This window comes from Anomaloglossus baeobatrachus, chromosome 7 (assembly GCF_048569485.1).
Source record: "Anomaloglossus baeobatrachus isolate aAnoBae1 chromosome 7, aAnoBae1.hap1, whole genome shotgun sequence".
Classification (NCBI taxonomy): domain Eukaryota; kingdom Metazoa; phylum Chordata; class Amphibia; order Anura; family Aromobatidae; genus Anomaloglossus; species Anomaloglossus baeobatrachus.
Window position 1 is genome coordinate 68194986 of NC_134359.1, and position 18434 is coordinate 68213419.

Here is an 18434-nt window from a genome sequence, read left to right on the forward strand (position 1 = left end):
CTGTTAGCCCTACTACCAAGGGACAGCACAAATAGCTCTACAACCCAGGTACAGGACCCTTGGCTCTACAACCCAGGGACAGTGCCCTTAGCCCTACAACCCAGGAACAGCACAAATAGCCCTACAACCCAGGGACAGTGCCCATAGCTCTAGACCCCAGGGACAGGACCCTTGGCTCTACAACCCTTTTGCCCTACAACCAAGGGACAGCACAAATAGCCCTACAACCCAGGGACATCACAAATAGCCCTACAACCCAGGGAGAGCTCTTGGGAAACCCTACAACCAGGGACCGCTCTTCAATAACGTTACTACCTTAGCCCTAGTACCCAGAGGCACCTCTCATACAGCCTTACAACCCCAGGACACCTGTCGTATAGCCCCTGGCCAGTTTGTCAATTGCGGTCCATGTTGTATGGAGATCTGCATGAGTCCTTACAGTTATAAGCTGCTTTTTGAATGCGACCATTATGCTGATGTGGCCCTTGATCTAAATGAGTATGACACCCCTGACTTATAGAGTATTGTGGCTATAAACTGGATGATGTTTTTCAATGCATTTTCTCCACAGGTGAAATCTCAGGATACTTTTGATGCTTGGGTGTCAAAGTTACGGCACCATAGACTTTACCGGCAGAATGAAATTGTGCGGTCACCAAGAGATGCCAGCTTCCATATGTTTCCATCAACGTCAACAACTGAGTCCTCACCAGCAGCTAATATAACCGTGCCAGAAGGAAAGGTACTCGCATCTCTTATTACTCGGCTTGTACAGAATCTTTATAGATCACTAAATAAATGTGATATAGATAAATCTGAATTAGTTTAAGAGGCCATAATACTCAAGCAGATGTGTTGGGTATAAAGGATGGCTTAATGTTTGGGTTTTCATTTAAATATGTGTCTTTTTTAATATATTTTTTTGCCTGGTTGTTTTGCTTTTACTGGGAGGATATGAATAAGGTTACTTAGAAATGTCAGCATGATGTTGACAGATCACTGAATTCTTTGTGGATAATTGAGCCTTGGTGTATGCGATAACCCAGGATGGATCTTTCAAAAGAAGCATTGATGTGTGTCCTGATTGTATGTGAAGCATGTATTTTTTTGGATTTTCTGAGAAAAGTACGGATGTACAATCAAATGATTGATATTTATTTGTTTCTTAACATATGGAGGATCGAAGTGTTTTTATCTTCAGTTTTCTTTTAGTACCTGAAAATGCTAATTTCTAATAATTAATAATAATTAAGTGTTTCAAAACTTAATTAAAGCGGTTGTCCGGTGGAAACGTGTTAGGCTAGGAACGCACTTTGCGTTCACCTACTTGCAGTTTAGAATGCACGTTTTGGGCTTAATTGATTTGACCAAAGTTTCCTTTTTCTGGAATTTAGCGCTGAAAACGCATGTGTTTTGCCGAGTATTTGATGTGTTTTCAGCGCTTTTTATCTGCGTTTCCACCTGCGTTCTGATAGTTGCGTTTTGAACATAAAGACACTGCTTAAGACCCGCAACACACAACCGTTTAATTTGTACGTGTGCGTTACGTATTTGCACGGACCGGAGACACGTACACACGGAGACCCATGTTGTTCTATGGTAGATGGCACACACACGTAAAATCGCACGGAACGTGTGTCCGTGACGTAAGTACGTGTGTGCGCTTTTCTACACGGACAACATGTCCGTTTTTGGCCAGCAGCACGCAGGCACGAACCCACTTTAGTCTATGGGTCCGTGCCTGCACGTACCGCACACGGAGTATGTCCGTGTTCAGCACGTTTCATGCGTGTGCGTTTTTAAACTAGCAATCTTATTTTTTTTTTTTTTTAATTAAATTCAGTATACTTACCTTTTTTTCTGCTGTTCTCAGTCATACTTACATTGGCCCTCGGTTTTTTTCTTCCCCCGGCTCATACCGCTCCCCGATCACCAGCGCGGTGAGGAACAGCTGTGCAGACAATGCGCGGCAACAATTACTTTGAATATGCCGGCCGCTCATTAATCAATCTCGTATTCCCTGCTTTCCCCACCCACAGACGCCTGTGATTGATTGCAGTCAGACACGCCCCCCACGCTGAGTGACAGCTGTCTCACTGCACCCAATCACAGCAGCCGGTGGGCGTGTCTATACTGTGCAGTAAAATAAATAAATAATTAAAAAAAACGGTGTGCGGTCCACAATACCAGCCAGATAAAGCCATATGGCTGAAGGCTGGTATTCTCAGGATGGGGAGCCCCACGTTATGGGGAGCCCCCCAGCCTAACAATATCAGTCAGCAGCCGCCCAGAATTGCTGCATACATTATATGCGACAGTTCTGGGACTGTACCCGGCTCTTCCCGATTTGCCCTGGTGCGTTGGCAAATCAGGGTAATAAGGAGTTTTTGGCAGCCGATAGCTGCCAATAAGTCCTAGATTAATCATGTCAGGCGTCTCCCCGAGATACCTTCCATGATTAATCTGTAAATTACAGTAAACACACACACCCGAACAATCCTTTATTAGAAAAAAACAACACAAACATATACCCTGGTTCACCACTTTAATAAGCCCGAAAAAGCCCTCCATGTCCGGCGTAATCCAGGATGCTCCAGCATCGCATCCAGCTCTGCTGCATGGAGGTTAACGGAGGTGCAGAAGACACCGCCGCTCCTGTCACCTCCAGGCAGCTAATGAAGGCAATAGCGCGATCAGCTGTATTCAGCGTTGGCCGCGAGTAACCTCATTGACAGCTCAGCTGATCGCGCTAATAATGAAATCATTATTTTAATGATGACAAAGCATGCGTTTTGGTAGTCCAAAACGCATGCTTTCTGCAATGAAAAAGCAGGTAAAACGCAGGAATTTAAAGGAATCTTGTTTTTTGCCATTTCTCATTGACTCCAATGTTAGCAAAACGCACCGAAAATGGCAAAAACAACTGACATGTTACTTCTTTGAACGCATGGTTTTTGCCACAAAATATGCAAATTAAACGCAGTGTTTAGAAACGCAAAGTGGGGTCAGAAAATCCAATTTTTCCATAGACTTTGCTGGTAAATCAAAACGCATGTCTTTTGGCAAGAAAAAGGTGCTTCCCAAAACGGACCTAAAAAGCACCTAAAACGCAGGTAAAAACGCAAAGTGCGTTCCTAGCCTTATTGTTTAACCCACAGAATAAATGTGACCACTTACTGATGGTGAAATTTTAGCATAAAGAAAATCATTCTGGGAGGGAGGTAGGGTGGGGTGGAGCTGGAATACATTTGCGCCATATTTTGTGACTTTTTAAAATGCCACAATTGATGAATTAGGTGTAAGTATCTGGAGAGCCCTAAACCAACAGTGACGAGCTAAAAAATCCCCAAACACAGCACAAAACAAACAGGAAAACACATGTAAAATAGACTTAAAAATGCACAAATGAAAAGATGAATTTGGTGCAAACTACCTGAAAAGATATCAGCTGAATTCTCTAATGAATTCTACAGACTATAGATGACATTAAAGGGAATCTGTCAGGTGATTTTTTTTTTTGGTACAATACTAATGTTATCTTTAAATAGGGCTTAAAAAAACCTTGCAGAATCAGTAAGTTTTATTGCTCTACATTCTCCTATTATCTTGTTGTAAGAGCCATAGAATACAGTGTGACTAAAGGCCCCTTTACACACTGAGACTTTCTAGCGATCCCACCAGCGATCCCAACCTGGCCGGGATCGCTACAAAGTCTCTGGTGAGTCGCTGGTGAGCTGTCAAACAGGCATACCTGGCCAACGACGCAGCAGCGTTTAGAGACTTTCTAGCGATCCTAGACCTGCAGAACGACCTAGCTAGTCATTGGGGACGCGTCATAGCAGCTATTTGAAAGTGAAGTCGCTAACGAAGTCGTTGTAACGGTGTCAAACACACAGATGCATGCTGCACAGCGGGAAACAAAGGACCAAAAAATGGTCCTGAAAGATTTGTAGCGATCAGCAACCTCACAGCGGGGGCCAGGTCGCTGATGCGTTTCACACACTGCAATGTCGCTGGGGAGGTCGCTATTACGTCACAAAATCGGTGACGTTATAGCGATGTCATTAGCGATGTTGCAGTGTGTAAAGGGGCCTTTAGTAACAACTAGTCAAGTATATGTAAATACAAACTGCTCCCACCTCTCAGTACTGACATCAGTGAAGGTAAATCTGAACTGAATTTGCACCTCTGCCTCCACCCATACTCCCTCCTTCCTCTCAGCAGTGATAGTGAATGCACTGGGATGTGGGTGTGGGGAGCAGTGAATATGAAAATTGTATTACATTCACTTGACTAGCATGCACATGTCATGTGCTGTCTGGATCCGCACTCGCGGATTACAGCAATGGCGTTGGCCCCTGTTCACATTGCAGAGTCTGACAGGCAACCTGGTGTCTCTTAAATGTTCAGCTTTGCTGGGTGTCGGCTGAGTTGTTTTTACTGCCCCCAACCTTGCAGGAGTTAATCCTTTTGGTGCAGTGTGCAACTCTTCAGTCTGCTCTTTACCATCCACAGCTGGTCTCTTCCTATTCATCCACAGCTGGTCTCTTCCTATTTAAGGCTGGAGACTGTGTTAGAAGATCGATGAAGATAGCTTCAGCAATCCTGGTGTTTGTGGTTATCCAGTCTGTGGTTGTTTTCCAATCGTGCATTTATTTTCTCCCTTTTTCTTTATTTCCAAGTAGACATATACTGTAGTCTCTCCTTTGTGTTTGATGCAGTGTATATGAGTTTTCGTTTTCCCTTGTCCGTGCCTTTTTTTGTGGGGTATTGTTACTGGGACTCTGGCCCGCTCCCAGGGTGCGGGGAGTAGGGTCAGGGCTCGGACAGGAGTCTGTGTCACGCTGGGGGCTCAGACCTGGCTACCATCTAGCCTACCTCTGAGATAAGGGACAGCACAGGGTCTTGAGTCTGAGGGCCAGCCTAGCAGCCCCGGTTCTGTCATTACATACCCTGTGGCCACTTAATATGGTGGTTATGGTGGTCTCCTAAAAAGAGCCACCCCTTGGTTGGGTCCTTCCCGGAGGGATATCTGGCTGGTTTCTGTCTTGAGACTCCTAACAGAGGCGCCATGGACATTTTTTTATTACATACCCTGTGACAGCACAAGACACCTAATTCTATGGAGCTTACAATAAGATAACTGGATAAGGTAGAGCAATAAAACTTACCTATCCTGAAAGATCTCCTTAAACCCAATTTAAAGATAACATCAGTATTGTACAACAAAATGACCTGATAGATTCCCTTTAAAGGTGGAATAAGTTCTGAAATATTCCTCTTGGTATGACTTTTTTTACATGACAAACACCTGCCATTTTTACAAGGGTTTTTTGGCTCTTTCTATTCATTGTATGTATCTTTTTGGGTGAGAAAAAAACCTTTTTAACAACCAGATAGGCCCATATTTATCAATATATTTGCACCTTTTTTGGCACATTGTGCTCCAAAATAATACTGAATATATGCTTTGACACATTGATTACCACTTCACCCAGAATATAGAGCCATTTGTGCCAATTTTGCCAGTTTATAAAACTGCAGGAAAAATGGGCAAGGCTTGGCACTTAGCCAGACTTTACATACATTTTTAGGCAAACCAATAGGTTGCAAACAAAGTGCAGTAACTTTCATAGACCTACTTAATGGGATATTTTCAAGTTTATGACTTGGGATTGGGGATAACTTTCCATGTGCTGAAGGGTCTGACTGCTGGGGACCCAGCGATCCCAAGAACCGGGAATTTGAAAAGCACGTGTGAATGGAGCAGAGGTCGATCAAACAGACTATTCATTCTAATGGGAATGCTGAAGATCAGCCGAGTGCACCGCTTGCCAATCCCCAATGCTCCCATTAAGAGTGACTAGAGCGGCAGTCTGAATGACTGACCACCGCTCTAATCAAATGGGGCTCTTCAGAGTCTTGTTTCTCAGAATCTCTGGGGGGGTCCAGTGGCCAGACCCCCAGCATTGATAGGGAATAACTTTCAAACTTGAGAATATTACTTTAAAGAAACCACCAATTTATCAACCCCCGTACAATATTTTTATAAATTTGTCACAAATATCACCAGCCGTGCCTCCGGCAGTGTTTAAAAGCTTTATTGCCTGTCATAATTGTCTCACATTGAAACCTTCTCTGTCAGAAACAGCAGCGTGAGCATCAAAATTGAAGAGTGAGGAATGCTGCAATCTTATTCAGGATCAGGACAAGTCCCCTGAATGCCAACTGCTAAAACACTATACTGCTTTTGTTATATTCAGTAGGTCCTAGGTACTGTAAATCTGCCCCTATTCTTTTTTTTTAAATCAGGTTCATTTTTATTTAACATCAAAATTATACAACACATAAAATAATTCCCTCCATAGAAATATCACAGAAAGGGAAAAAACCTTTAGTCAATAAGAAAAACCACACAAATAACATAATAAACAATGCACCCGCAGTCCACGTCTCATTTCAATATGGGTCTCAAAGTGCATATTATTTCCCAATATATTCTCCATAGTATAGCTTACCCAGCATCATTATGACATTATATATATATATACACATATACATACACGCACGCACGCACGCACACACATATACATGCACACACATATACATGCACACACATATACATGCACACACATATACATACACACACATTCCAGCAGTACGCATATCACCCTATTTGAGGAAATTTGTTAACCGGTCAGAAGGAGAAGGACCTGGTCGCTCGCACTGTCCTGCAGTAACGCCGAGGAGGGAAGGCCTGGGGTATCCAACCATGCCCCCCAGATCTTATAGAACTTTTTCAATGCATTTCTTTTAAGGTATACTCCTCTCTCCAGTCGAAGTATAGCGTTTACTCTTTCCCTAAAATCCCCGATGACCGGAGGCGCTGGGTCCAACCAGTGGTAGGCCAACAGTTTCCTAGCCTGGTACAAGAGACGTGTAATACCGACCATTACCGGCGAACTCAAGTCCACCCCCCCCTCCAGTAGACCCAGGATACATATAATAGGTCTTGGCTGTAGACAGATATTGAAAACTTGTCTAACCAAATCTAGTACTGCCCTCCAGTAATCTTCAATGTTCCCACAGGACCACATCATATGCATCAGATTCGCACCTTCCTGTCCGCACCTAGGACACAGATCATCCATCCTAACTCCCATCTTATGCAATAGACTAGGTGTCCTATATACTCTATGTAACAGGAATAGCTGTGACAGTCGTTGGCCTTCAGATACAGCAAGGCTTGGAGTCTGAGACAGGACCTCACCCCACTGTTCCTCTGTCATAGGGCCTAGGTCCCTCTCCCACTTCTCTCTAGCCTGCAAAGGGAATTTGTCGAGGTGTCTAGATAGCATCACTGTATACAACCTAGAAATAATACCATAGGAGCGATCAGATGTCAACAATTCAGTAAGAGTGTGATTCCGCTCTATCCTAATGTCCATACGACGTGTCTGTGTCTCATAGGCATGACGGAGCTGCAGGTATTGGTAAAAGGAACTGTGCGGTATCCCAAACTCAGCTTGAAGCTGGTCAAATCTTTTAAGTATATTATTCTGAAGAATCTGAGACACCTGATGCACCCCCCTGCTCACCCACATTCTCCAACCCGGGAGTCTCTGCAGCTCCGCCAGTCCACGATTATGCCATAAGGGCCAGTACTCAGTCATTCCTGATATTCCCAGCAACTGCTTCCCTCTATCCCACACCTTGTACATCAATGATAATGTTGGATATAATGTTCCTCCTCTGGGTGAGTATCCTGCATCCAAAAAAGCCACTGGGTGTCCCCATTCTGCAAGGCCCCTCACCAATTTGCCCCCAGCGTCATATGCCTCATCCTTTCCCCACCCCCTGAAGTGCTGCATCTGTGCCGCAACATAATAAACCCACGGGTTGGGGACTGCCAGACCCCCATCCTCCTTCCCTCTCTGCAGGGTCTCAAGGCGGATTCTAGCCTGCTGCTTTTGCCACAAGAGTTCCCGAAACAAAGTGTTGATTTTACGGAAAAATTTCCAGTGGATCCATATTGGGGCGTTGTGGAGAAGATACAGAAGTTTGGGCATCAGTACCATTTTTAGTAGATTAGCACGGCCAATAAGGGACAGTGGGAGTCGACACCAGGCATCTATCTTGTTCCTAAACTGAGCCAACACTGGTTCCAGATTTTGAGAGTAGTAATCACGCGGTCGGGCACTAACCACAATCCCCAGGTATTTAAATTTATCCACCGTCGGAATTGGCAGCCCCAGAGTACTAAAATTAGATGGGAGTGGATCTATAGGGAGCAGGGCCGATTTCTTCCAGTTTATTAGGAGTCCCGAGCGCCTACCAAATTCTATAATAATATTTATTGCTGGGCCCACCGATGTCCCCACCTCCCTGAGATACAGCAACAAATCGTCCGCATAGAGGGAAACCTTATGCTCCAGACCGCCTATCTCAAACCCCTTTACGCCAGCGGATGCACGAAGCATAGCCGCCAATGGCTCAATTGCCGCTGCAAATAGTAATGGAGAGAGAGGACAGCCCTGTCTCGTGCCCCTGGCCAAATTAAAAGACGAGGAGGTACAACGATTAACTCGAATCCTGGCCCGCGGAGAGGCATATAACAATTTGACCCAGCCAATAAATCTGGAGCCAAGACCCAATTTCTCCAAAACTACCCATAGGAAATTCCATTCAATACTGTCAAAGGCTTTGGCTGCATCTAATGACAGGACTGCTCTCTCCTTGTTTCTCCCCTCAGAACTTAGCTGTATCCCCAGGAATAAACGTCGCAAATTAATGGAAGTAGATTTATTGGGGATGAATCCAGTCTGATCCTCGTGGATCACTGACGTGATCACCCGGGACAATCTGTTAGCTAGAATTTTAGCAATTAATTTAATATCTAATGTAAGCAGCGAGATTGGGCGATAGGAGTCAGGCGCGGTCGGATCTTTCCCGGGTTTTAAAATCAGAACAATAATAGCCTCCCTCATGGATGCAGGGAGGGACCCCTTCTCCTCAGCATCTCTGAACACATCCAAGAGTCTTGGCAGCAGCAGATGGGTATATAATTTGTAGAATTCACCCGGGAGTCCGTCCGCACCTGGGGCCTTTTCATTTTGGATTTGACCGAGCGCCTCCTCCAGCTCCTCCAGGTCTATATCTCTATTCAGGGATTCTCTCTCACTATCTGACAGACTGGGGAGAGTGATCTCCTCCACAAAGTCCCGCAGTTCCTCATCCCCATAATGCGATTTAGAGGAGTATAATTGGGTGTAATACTGTTGCATGACCTCCACAATCCTCCCGCTGTCCCTCACCTCCTCTCCAGTGTCAAGTTTCAATTTGGTGATATAGGTCAATCCCTCCTGCGCCCTAGCAATTGTAGCCAAGAGATGTCCCACACTCTCCCCCTCCGTAAAGTACCGCTGCTTAAGGAAAAAGCGTTTGTTAGTGGCCAAGGAAGTCATATGGTCTCTCAGAGCTCTCTGTGCCCTCTCTAAGTCCCGCTTGGCATCATCTGTAGGGTTAGATATAAGAAGTCGTTCTGCATCACCTAAAGTGTCCGTCAGATACTTAGTGCGCTCTCTTGTTTTCGCCTTTCGGGTGCAAATTTCCCTAATATATGTCCCACGAACATACGCCTTCATTGCGTCCCACACTATATGTTTAGATGCCGTACCGTCATTTGTCACAAAATATTCCCGTATAGTGTCAGTCAGAGTGCCCCCTATCAGTTGTATCCAAAAAGGGTTGAGCCGCCAAGGTATCCCCGCCAGCCGGTCTGGGTCCCCAAGCCTTAGACGGACCTGTAGTGGGGAGTGGTCAGACACCCCCCTGGCCAGGTACGTGACTGAAGCTACACAAGGCAGCAGCTGAGCATTTCCAATGGCCAGGTCAATCCGGGACAGTGAATGATGAGAACTAGAATAGCATGAATACTGCCGGACCTGCGGGTTTCTAATACGCCAAATATCTACATATCCCACCTCCTCCATCAGTCTGGCAAGGGATGTAGCTGCCGCCCCCACTGAGATATTCCCTGTATGTAACTTATCCCAATACGGGTGCAAGTAATTATTATAGTCTCCTACTAATAGGGTGGGGACCTCAGGGAGGGAAGCAACAAAATTGAGGATACGTTTCAATGGTTCCCCTGTGTATGGCGGCGGAATATAAATTGCAACTAGAACACAGCGCACATTATGAAGGACACAGTAAAGACATACAAATCTACCCTCCTGATCCACAGAAGCTTTAAGACACTCAAACGGCACTGTCCTGTGTATCAGGACACTCACCCCCCTGGAATGTGTGGTATATACAGAGTGGTACTCATGGGCTATCCATTTTTTGTGGAGCAAGTGGAGCCGCTCCTTCACCAAGTGCGTTTCTGATAAGAATATTATGTCTGGCTTAAGCTGCTGTAGAAACAGAAAAACTGCACATCTTTTAGTGGCTTCACCCAATCCTCGCACATTCCAGGCCACTATATTAACCTCCTTCGCCATAAGGGTGAGTGCACATATGTAACAGCAGGGGGCAGCAAGCGGGGACCCCCGGACCCATCTGCAGCAGTTCCCATAGATGAGCATAGACCAAACAGGTGCATAAAACAAAAAGGTCAAACAACATAAAAACATACACAGTAAACCAGGACATTCCTCTCAAACAGAGGGAAGTGGGGCTAAACATAACCGTAAGAGCACATAACGGTTTAAATTCCTGAACAGTCATCAACTGCATAGTAACCTATCTGGGTGGCTCCTGCCAACCGTCCATAAGTGTTCCAGCCGGGAAACATAGCAAGGTCACCTCAGCAAGTCCAACAGCAAGGAATCCGCAATAATCCTCAGCGGTGATTTCTGCGCAGTCCTTTTTCATTGGTATCGAGCCATGCGGCTGCATCCTTTGGAGTGTCAAAAAACTTTGTCCCACCATCCACCACCACTCGCAGCCTGGTAGGGTATAGCATTGAGTAAGAGATCTGCAGCTGCCTCAGGCGTTTTTTGACATCAATAAATTGCGCTCTCCTCTGATGGATTTCAGTGGAAAAATCCGGGTACAGTGAGACCTTATGGCCGTCAATAGCCAGATCCTTAATCTCCCGAGCTCTGCGGAGCGCAGTGTCCCTGTCCCTGAAGTGCAGTAGCTTGAGGAGGATAGGACGAGGGGGTGCCCCTGGTGGTGGGGGTCTAGTGGGGACCCTATGTGCCCGCTCAATAGTGAAGAAAGGAGAAAACAGATCCATACCCAAAGTCTTGGGGAGCCACATTTCAAAAAAAGCTACTGGATTATTGCCTTCTGCCTTTTCTGGGACCCCGACCAGTCGGAGATTGCTTCTGCGGGATCTGTTTTCTAGATCGTCCACCTTAGCCCTAAGCAATGAGATATTGTGGATTGCTCTGCCAAGGTCCCGAGTCAGAGGGGGAAGCTTATCCTCTGTGGCACTGACCCGGTCTTCCAGGGCCCCCACCCGTACATTGACCCCCTGCAACTCGTGCCTGATAGATGAAATGTCCATTTTAATTCCTCCCATCTGTATGTTCAAAGTGGCTAGCATATTGTTGCAGGTATTTACTGCTGCAAGCACATCACTGAGGGTGGGCTCTGCTCTCCCAGGATCTGTGTTTTCATCTGCAGCTCTAAGGTTGTCCCCCTTCTCCACATTACTGGCAGCAGCCAACATACTCACAGCTCCCTGCTGCTCTTCCTCCTCCATCAGTTCTTGTCCTGGGATCTGTAGCTCCTGCACGCTGAGGTCACACTGCTTAACAGCTCCAGGTATCTCAGGCTGATCTCGTGCAAACTTGCTGAGGCGAGCTATTGCATCAGACGCCCTGCCCCCACATGAAGCTCCAGCGTCCATGAGTGTGGCCTGTGTCCTGCGCTTCTTATCAGCCCGAGTTCTGGTCATATCACTCAGGTCTTTGAAGCCCCCTCAGTCTAGGAGAGGTCACCACTCCAGGAAAGCAGTAAAACAAACTTTAACCCCAGCTGGACAGGATTATACAGGAGTTTTTTGCAGGAGCTCTGGCTACACAAGTCTTCCTCACATGCTGCTCAGGCCACGCCCCCAATCTGCCCCTATTCATTTGAAGGGGACATACAGTTAGGTCCAGAAATATTAGGTCCAGAAATATTTGGACAGTGACACAAGTTTTGGCATTTTAGTTGTTTAACAAAACGTATTCAAGTTACAATTGTATAATCAATATGGTCTTAAACTGCAGATTCAGCTTTAATTTGGGGGTATTCACATCCTCATTGGTGTAAAGGTTTAGAATTTACAGATTTTTAATATGTAGCTGCCTATTTTTCAAGGGACCAAAAATAATTGGAAGCTCAGGAGCTCTTTATTGAACTGCATTGGCTATTCCCTCGTAAATCCATCATCAATTAAGCAGCTAAAAGGTCTGGAGCTGATTGCAGGTGTTGCATTTTCAGTTGAAAGCTGTTGCTGTGAACCTACAACATGCGGTCAAGGGAGCTCTCAAGGAAGGAAGAACAGACCATCATTAGGCTAAATAAAAAGAAGAAGAAATACATCAGAGAAATAGCAGAAATGTTAGGAGCGGCCAAATCCACAGTTTGGTACATTCAGCAAAAAAGAGAGTGCACTGGTAAGCTTGGGAAATCAAAAAAGACCTGAACTTCCACTGAAGATAACAGCTGGATTATTTCTATAGTGAAAAAAAAACCCTTCACAACATCCACCCAAGTGAAGAACACTTTCCAGGAAGTGGTTATTTCAGAATCAAAGTCTACCATAAAGAGAAGACTTCAGGAGAGCAAATACAGAGGGTTCATACAAGGTGCTAACCATTAATCAGCCTTAAACGTAGAAAAGCCAGATTAGATTTTGCCAAAGAAATATCTAAACAAGTCGCCCAGTTCTGGAAAAGCATTGTTTGGACAGAAGAAGCTAGGCTCAACCTGTACCAGAATGATGGCAAGAAGAAAGGATGGAGAAAGCTTGAAACGGCTCATGATTCAAAGCTCAGCACCTCCTCTGTAACACATGGTGGAAGCCGTGTGATGGCCAAGCATAAATGGCTCCCAATGGTACTTGGTAATAGCGTAGCTACCAGGGGTGCTGTGGCACTCGGAGAAGCCCACCCGGAGCCACCACTACTCTTAATTATGTCGGCATGTGCAGTGCACTATTATAGTTAGCTGTGCAGTAGAGCATGGGGACATGATCTCCCTGCACTACTGCTCTCAGTTCTGTAGACTGCAAGGCGCTTTAAGCCTGTGGTCTATAGAACAGCAGGTAATGAAATGGCCGAAGCACCGACGCACACACAGGACATCCCAGCATGGTGATGTCATTGCGCTGGGACTCTGACATCCTGTAAGTGCATTCGCGCTATGACAGTGTGTTACCTTGCCAGTGGACTCATCAGGATCTTGCATTAGGTGGGTATAGGATATTATTTATTTTATTTAAAACATGTGGTGGACTGCTGTGGCCTCCAAAAAAATGGAGGACTCTGACACAGTACGGACTACTATTGGGGTCCCTTGTAAAGTGTGGGGGCTATTAGACAGTTTGGGGACAAATCTGCAACCATTATACAGTTTGAGGCCTAATATGCAGCCATTTCAGAGTTTGAGGGCTAATATGAGGGGGGGCATCATAGAGTTTGAGAGCTAATGTGGGTGCTATTATACAGTGTTTGGGCCCTATTACAGTGTGGGTGGGCCCCTCATACATTGTAGGGACATGTGCGTGGGGGCCATTATACAGCATGGGAGCTAATGTGGGCACCATTATACAGTTTGAAGGCTACTGTTGTGGCCATCATAAAGTGTGGGGGCCTTTATACAGTGTTTTCGGGAGGCTGCGGTCTAATTATACTGTGTATAAGAGGTGTAGGGGCATCATACTGTATAAGATGTAATGGTCTGAGCAAGATTGAAAGGTGGGAAAAGTGACTGACTCCATATTAAAGAACGTCAGCTGTAAACAGTCATCTAAAACTGTATTGTAATCACTTGTATGTTGTGCAGGACTAGCTAGTTGCCACTATACAGTCACCATATGGCGGTAATATCGATGTTAACCTCTGAATAGTTATTTTTAGTAGCAGCCCAGTCATCTGCTGAGGTTTCCTTATACTTCTGATTAGGCTGCACCATCATAGTAGCTAGGGTTACCAGTTGGGGGCCCACTCAGGTGTTTCTCCCCCCCCCCCCCCACCCTCCACCAAAACTGAACCTCTAGCTATCCCTCTGGACCAGGGTCACGAGTAAATTCTGAACAGTGCAGAATGATACTTTGTGCTCAGATTCAACCAAATGCAGCAAGGTTGATTGGACGGTGCTTCACAGAACAGATGGACAATGACCCAAAATATACTGCGAAAGCAACACAGGAGATTTTTAAGGAAAAGAGATGGAATATTCTGCAATGCCCTATTCAATCACAAGATCTGATCCCCATAAATCACCAGATCTCAACTACATCAATCACCAGAACGAGATCTTAACTCCATCAATCACCAGATCTGAACCTCATCAATCACCAGATCTGAACCTCATCAATCACCAGATCTCAACTTCACCAATCACCAGATCTCAACTTCATCAATCAAGGGATCTCAACCCCATCAATCACCAGATCTCAACTCCATCAATCACCAAAACCAGATCTCAACTCCATCAATCACCAGATCTCAACTCCATCAATCACCAGATGTCAGTTTCATCAATCACCAGATCTCAATCCCATCAATCAACAGATCTCAACCACACCAATCACCAGATCTCAACCCTATCAATCACCAGATCTCAACCCCATCAATCACCAGATTTCAACCTCACCAAGCTGCATTTCAAATGCTTAAGATTAAATTTAAAGCAGAAAGAGCCACAAATAAGCAACAACTAAAGTGAGTTGCAGTAAAAGCCTGGAAAAGTGTCACAACGGAAGAAACCCAGTGTTTGGTTACGTCCATGGCTTCCGGACTTCACTCTTTTTTATTACCTGTAAAGAATTCTCAACAAAGAATTAAAAATTAACATTTTATTTAAAATAGGGTACATGTGTCCAGTTACTTTTCAGCCCTTGAAATGGGGAGGCTTTGTAGAAAGATGGTTGCGATTCCCAAACATTTCACAGGGTATTTTGGTTCAACGCCTTCAATTACATCTTGGTTGTTTTATTTTAAAACAATAATAATGTATCACAAAGATTCAGTTACTGTCAAAACATTTCTGTGCCAAACTATAGCTTCTAATGGGTTAAGGGGCACTTTGCACACTACGACATCGCAAGCCGATGCTTGCGATGCCGAGCGCGATAGTCCCCGCCCCCGTCGCAGCTGCGATATCATGGTGATAGCTGTCGTAGCGAACATTATCGCTACACCAGCTTCACATGCACTCACCTGCCCTGCGACGTCGCTCTGGCCAGTGACCCGCCGTCTTCCTAAGGGGGCGGGTCGTGCGGCGTCATAGTGACGTCACACGGCAGGCGGCCAATAGAAGCGGAGGGGTGGAGATGAGCAGGACGTAATCATCCCGCCCACCTCCTTCCTTCCGCATAGCTGGCATGAGCCGCAGGACGCAGGTAGGAGATGTTCCTCGCTCCTGCGGCTTCACACACAGCTATGTGTGATGCCGCTGGAACGAGGAACAACATCGTAAAATCGGTCATTTCCAAATTATGGAAATGACCGAGGCTACACCGATGATATGATTACGACGATTTTGCGCTCCTTAATCGTATCAAAAAGGCTTTACACACTACGATATCGCGTGCGACGCCGGATGTGCGTCACTTTCCATTTGACCCCACCGACATCGCACCTGCGATGTCGTAGTGTGCAAAGTGCCCCTTAATTTACTAGAGGAGGATATTGCAGCTTGTAAAAAATAATCTATGTTTCTCACTCCATGTGCGCACAGCCAAAATGAAGAGAAGACTGACCTGGTTTACCTCTGTTGCTGTTTATTGCCTCTTCATCCTCCTGCTGCTGTTTTATATGTAGGAATCTATTACATTTCTTCTTATGTATTAACATTCAGCATTAAATAGGATACCAGCACAGGTCTCCTCTGTGTTTACATACTGCACACTTATAGTCTTGAATGTCTCAGTGGTATTTTCCAGCTTAGTCAAAGGAAGTCTCATACACATATTAAAATAGAAAGACAGTTGAGAACCCAACTTCTGGGTCAGTCTTTAATCTCTAAATTAGAAAGCAAGTTTTTGTTTACTTTATCTAATTATGTAAATATGCAATATGTTTATTATTTTTTTTTCTTTTACTGTTCATGGTTTTCCAGAAAGAGAGAGTTTGTTTGAAAACTTTTATTAAACTGAACAAAAATTAAAAAGAAAATAAAAAAAATAAATCTAGCTGATCAATTTTTCCACATATACAACCCCTGGTAAAAATTATGGACTCACCTGGCTCTGAGGATGTTCATTCAGTTGTTTACTTTTGTTTAAAAAAAAGCAGATCACAGACATGGCACAAAACTAAAGTCATTTTAAATATCAACTTTTTGGCTTTAAGAAACACTAAAAAAAAATCATGAAAACATAATGTGCTAGCCAGTAAGTATTACTTTTCGAAACCAAAGAGGGGGAAAAAATGTTGTAATCACTCAATTCTGAGGTAAAAATAGTGGAATCGCCCTGTAAATTTTCATTCCCAAATCTAACACCTGCATCAAATAAGATCTGCTCGTTAGTCTGCATCTAAAAAGGAGTGATCACACCTTGGAGAGCTGTTGCACCACATGGACTGACATGAATCATGGCTCCAAAACGAAAGATGTCAGTTGAAACAAAGGAGAGTATTACAGTATCAAACGCTTAAAAGAGGGTACATCATCACGTGATGTTGCAAAAGATGTTGGTTGTTCACAGTCAGCTGTGTCTAAAATCTGGACCAAATGTAAACAACATGGGAAGGTTGTTAAAGGCAAACATACTGGTAGACCAAGGAAGACATCAAAGCATCAAGACAGGATACTTAAAGCAATTTGTCTCCAAAACAGGAAATGTACAACAAAACAAATGAGAAACGAATGTGAGGAAACTGGCGTCAATGTGTGTGACCGAACTGTAAGAAACCGCCTAAAGGAAATGGGCTTTACATACAGAAAAGCTAACCAAAAGCCTTCATTAACACCTAAACAGAAAAAAACACGGTTACAATGGGCTAAGGAAAAGAAATCGTGGACTATGGATGATTGGATGAAAGTCATATTCAGTGATGAATCGCAAATCTGCATTGGGCAAGGTGATGATTCTGGAACTTTTGTTTGGTGTCGTTCCAATGAGATTTATAAAGATGACTGTCTGAAGAGAACATGTAAATTTCCACAGTCATTGATGATATGGGGATGCATGTCAGGTAAAGGCACTGGGGAGATTGCTGTCATTACATCTTCAATAAATGCCCAAGTTTACATTGGAATTTGGACACTTTTCCTATCCCATCAATTGAAAGGATGTTTGGGGATGATGAAATCATTTATCAAGATGATAATGCATCCTGCCATAGAGCAAAAACTGTGAAAACATTCCTTGAAAGAAGACACATAAGGTCAATGACATGGACTGCAAATAGTCCAGATCTCAATCCAATTGAAAATCTTTGGTGGAAGTTGAAGAAAATGGTCCATGACAAGGCTACAACCTGCAAAGCTGATCTGGCAACAGCAATCAGAGAAAGTTGGATTCAGATTGATGAAGAGTACTGTTTGTCGCTCGTTAAGTCCATGCCTCAGAGACTGCAAGCTGTTAAAAAAGCCATTGACTGTTTAATTTTTTTTGTTATGTTTAAAAATTTGAATAAAAAAGATGTTTAAAAAAAAAAAAAGCCAGAGGTGGTGCAACAAAATACTAGTGATGTATTGGAGTGCTCTTTTGTTTTTGTTTTTCATGATTCCATAATTTTTTCCTCATAATTGAGTGATTCATATAATTTTCCCCCCTGTTTGGTCTTGAAAAGTAACCGTTACTGGTTGCACATTATGTTTTCATGATTTTTTTTTTTTGTTTCTTAAAGCCAAAAAGTTGACATTTGAAATTACTTTAGTTTTGTGCCATGTCTGTGATCTGCTTTCTTTTTATAAAAAAATTTAACATTTTTATTGGTTTTCATAACGAAAGCAATTCCAATCATTGATATGCAAAAATAGAGAGAATAGCATCATGGTACCATTAATAACAACAATCTATAGTCAGTAAATCACGTAGTCTTGCAACTCAGGTGCTCATATTATATGATCTGCTATTTTTTAAACAAAAGTAAACAACTGAATGAACATCCTCAGAGCGAGGTGAGGCCATAATTTTTTACCAGGGGTTGTATTTGCTTTTAGTCTCTTCTTTTGTGAAGACCTTTGAGTCACAGGAAAAAAAAATGAGTTGTCAAAATATTTTTTTTTTAATAGTGTATAGCCTGCTTAAAGGGAGT

At 44.0% G+C, this 18434-nt stretch overlaps 1 protein-coding gene across 6 annotated transcripts in view; it reads left to right on the forward strand.

The window, feature by feature from the left end:
* OSBPL6 (oxysterol binding protein like 6) overlaps positions 1-18434 on the forward strand; it is a 337550-nt gene that overhangs the window by 207048 nt on the left and 112068 nt on the right. For all 6 annotated transcript variants that reach the window (XM_075317384.1, XM_075317383.1, XM_075317385.1 and 3 more), the window contains one exon: positions 572-742. In XM_075317384.1, the coding sequence (XP_075173499.1) occupies positions 572-742 (171 nt within the window). The remainder of the gene's footprint in view (positions 1-571; positions 743-18434) is intronic.